At 65.0% G+C, this 3,525-nt stretch overlaps 1 protein-coding gene across 1 annotated transcript; it reads left to right on the top strand.

Moving 5' to 3' along the window:
- Positions 1–627: 627 nt before the first annotated feature.
- On the top strand, positions 628–1,776 carry FOXL2 (forkhead box L2). The gene has a single exon (XM_054708039.1). It carries the CDS (start codon positions 628–630, stop codon positions 1,774–1,776), a length of 1,149 nt encoding a protein of 382 aa, XP_054564014.1.
- Positions 1,777–3,525: the final 1,749 nt, after the last annotated feature.

Below are 3,525 nucleotides of genomic sequence, written 5' to 3'. Positions count from 1 at the left end.
GAGCGGTGAGCCCCGCCGTCCGCCGAGCCCCCCGCGCTCCCCGGGAGGGGGCAGGCCAGCCCGGGCCGTGCGGGGCGTTTACAAAAAAAGTGACTTGGAGATGAACTCGCCCGTGCGCGACTGGCCGCCCAGCTATAGGGGCGAAGGCGCCTGACGCAAGCGGAACTCGGCGGAGCCCATACGAATCAGAACAGAGCGAGGCTCCTGGCGCACTAGGCACTCCGGGCGGCAGCTCCGCCGGAGAGACGCGGGTCCGTCCGGCTTCGAGAAACCGGAGGGTGGGGGAGGGGAGGAGCGCAGCGCAGAAACCCGCCGAGGCGGGGACTGGCCTGGCGGGGAGGGGCGGCGGGGCCGGAGCCCCTCTCTCTGTTGGGCGGACTCCCCCATGGCCAGCAGCTGAGCTCCACTCGCGCCGGCCGCTCCGCAGGAGAAGGGGGGGCGGAAAAGAGTGGAGAAGAGCGAGAGGCCGCCAGCCAGCCAGCCAGCGAGCGCCGCGGCGTCGGCCGACTGCACACAAGTTTGCGATCCGGCCTCGAGCGGACTTGCGCGCCCGGACTCTTGGCCGCGCCTGCGCCGGCAGCAAGGAGTGCGGGCTGCCCGGCCGCGGGCGCGCCGACTCCGTCCCCGATGGCCAGCTACCCCGAGCCCGAGGACGCCGCGGGGGCCCTGCTGGCCCCGGAGCCCGCCCGCGCGGCCAAGGAGCCCGAGGCGCCGGCGCCCCCGAGCCCGAGCAAGGGCGGCGGCGGCGGCGGCGGCGGCGCCGGGACAGCCCCGGAGAAGCCCGACCCGGCGCAGAAGCCCCCGTACTCGTATGTGGCGCTGATCGCCATGGCGATCCGCGAGAGCGCCGAGAAGAGGCTCACGCTGTCCGGCATCTACCAGTACATCATCGCCAAGTTCCCGTTCTACGAGAAGAACAAGAAGGGCTGGCAGAATAGCATCCGCCACAACCTCAGCCTCAACGAGTGCTTTATCAAGGTGCCGCGCGAGGGCGGCGGCGAGCGCAAGGGCAACTACTGGACGCTGGACCCGGCCTGCGAGGACATGTTCGAGAAGGGCAACTACCGGCGCCGCCGCCGCATGAAGCGGCCCTTCCGGCCGCCGCCCGCGCACTTCCAGCCCGGCAAGGGGCTCTTCGGGGCCGGAGGCGCCGCGGCTGGCTGCGGCGTGGCGGGCGCAGGGGCCGACGGCTACGGCTACCTGGCGCCCCCCAAGTACCTGCAGTCCGGCTTCCTCAACAACTCGTGGCCGCTCCCGCAGCCGCCCTCGCCCATGCCCTACGCCTCCTGCCAGATGGCGGCGGCCGCGGCGGCGGCGGCGGCGGCGGCCGCGGCCGCGGGCCCGGGAAGTCCCGGCGCGGCCGCGGTGGTCAAGGGGCTGGCGGGCCCGGCCGCCTCGTACGGGCCGTACTCTCGCGTGCAGAGCATGGCGCTGCCTCCGGGCGTAGTGAACTCGTACAACGGCCTGGGAGGCCCGCCGGCCGCGCCCCCGCCGCCGCCGCCGCCGCACCCCCACTCGCATCCGCACGCACACCATCTACACGCGGCCGCCGCCGCGCCCCCGCCGGCCCCGCCGCACCACGGGGCCGCCGCACCGCCCCCGGGCCAGCTCAGCCCCGCCAGCCCGGCCACCGCCGCGCCCCCGGCGCCGGCGCCCCCCAACGCGCCCGGCCTGCAGTTCGCCTGCGCCCGGCAGCCCGAGCTCGCCATGATGCATTGCTCTTACTGGGACCACGACAGCAAGACCGGTGCGCTGCACTCGCGCCTCGATCTCTGAGAGCCCACGGCGCACGCCGGCGGCGAGGATGCAGGGACGTGCGATGCCGGCCTGGGCCGCGGCCACGGTCGCCAGCCGGACCGCGCGCCCGCCCGGGGCCGCCTCCTGAGCCAGCGTCCGGGGCTCCTCCGTGCGCCCTCGCTCCCCCTCGGCTCCTCTGGCTCCTCTTTGTCTCCTTGGTTTCTCCAGTGCTCACCTCCCTGCCCTCTATGGCCTTTTGCTCCTGCCGCCTGCAGGCCGCCTCTCCCCGCGCTCTCTGCAGGCCCCAGCGTCCGGGCTGGACACCCCATACCAAACTTCTAAGGCGGAGAGGAACCGCCCCGGCCGGCCGAGGTGCAGCCGGGCGCCCGCGGCGCGGACCGCTTGACAATCTCTCCCAGGTCGGTGCGCTCGCGCTCAGCTTTGCCCGCCTGGCTGCCGCCGTGCAGTCCTTGCCTAGAGGCACGGTTCTGGGCCGACATCTCTCCCCGCGCCGCCGGGGAAAAGGGACGAAAGTGTGTTTGCTCCGCACCCTCTGGAAGCTGCTCAGAAGTCGCTCCACGGGGCCCACTGGGCAGGGCGGGGTTTGGGCCCGAGCAGGGAGCCGCCGGGCGGCCTCGCTGGGCGGCCTGCGCCCCGGGTTTACACCACCCCGCGGCTGGCTAGGTTTTGCTGAAAAGATCGGGAGAGAGGGCTGTTTTAGAGAACAGTTTGAAATATTTGTTAAGGAAGAAAACTCACCGGGGAAATCGGCGAAGTATTGTGGCCTTGGGAGTTCGCTAAAGCAAAACATGAAAATCTTCTCTTCCAGGAGATTTGAAGTAGAATTCCCGTCGGGCCTTCAAAAAGCTGTGTTCAGAGAGGTAGGAGAATACGCTCGGTAAAAGATGGTTTCCTTCACAGATTGGGGTATTTCCCCCCCCCCTCGCTCTATTTAAAATAAAGTCAAAAACAAATTTTCCCGGATCTTCCGATGCAAGCCCCGAGTGCCGGGAAGATCACAGCCTGCCTGGCCAACTCTGCAGGGACGACTCATCCTCTCCCTGATTTGTGTGTTTTTTTTTTCCAAACGTCTTGCTTCTCGCACCTTGGGCAGCAGTCGGACCAGACGGCTTGTGGCCCAGAGCCGGCCTGTCCGAAATTCCTAGACCTGGTTGTTGTGTAGTGTCGTTTGGAGGACCAAATTTTCTTCTAGAGAGAACTAGAGCACTTTTGTCGTTTTGTTGTTGTTTTTGTCAATACTCGAATAAATTTCTTGTTCTTTCTTTTAACCCGGGCTTATGTTATTTCTGTCGTGCCTAAGTTTGTTCAGCGGCCAGTTAAAAGAAGGAGGTTTTCAGCAAAATTTTATCCTTTTTCAGATAAACACGGGCGGAGGGCGGCCGGGGAGGAGAGCATTTTTGGTTGCCCGTACCGGTTTGTTTACTCGGGGATTGTTTACTCGGGGATTGTTTGTTTTCCGTGTCATCACTGGTCTGTTGTGGCTGTTTAACCTCATCAGAGACTTGATCTGCGGTGGTTTGTTCACCAGGCGTGGCTGTAGGTAGGATCTGTTGTGGTTTTTGCACCCAAGCAAGTTTGTATTTTCTTACACAGTCGGACTAGGTGTGTGGACTGTTTCCCTTATATTGTCCTCGGACATTAAAATGTTTTCCAGTCAAATAGAACAGCTAGATACGTTTATTCCAAATAGGTAAAATCCTGTTTGCAAAAATGCTCTGTAAGCTGACAACCTCTATACTAATATAATGAGTGGCTTATTATTGATCA

Source organism: Eptesicus fuscus, chromosome 18 (assembly GCF_027574615.1).
Source record: "Eptesicus fuscus isolate TK198812 chromosome 18, DD_ASM_mEF_20220401, whole genome shotgun sequence".
NCBI classification, from domain to species: domain Eukaryota; kingdom Metazoa; phylum Chordata; class Mammalia; order Chiroptera; family Vespertilionidae; genus Eptesicus; species Eptesicus fuscus.
Note: the sequence above shows the minus strand (reverse complement) of the source record. Positions and strands in the feature narration are given on the sequence as shown.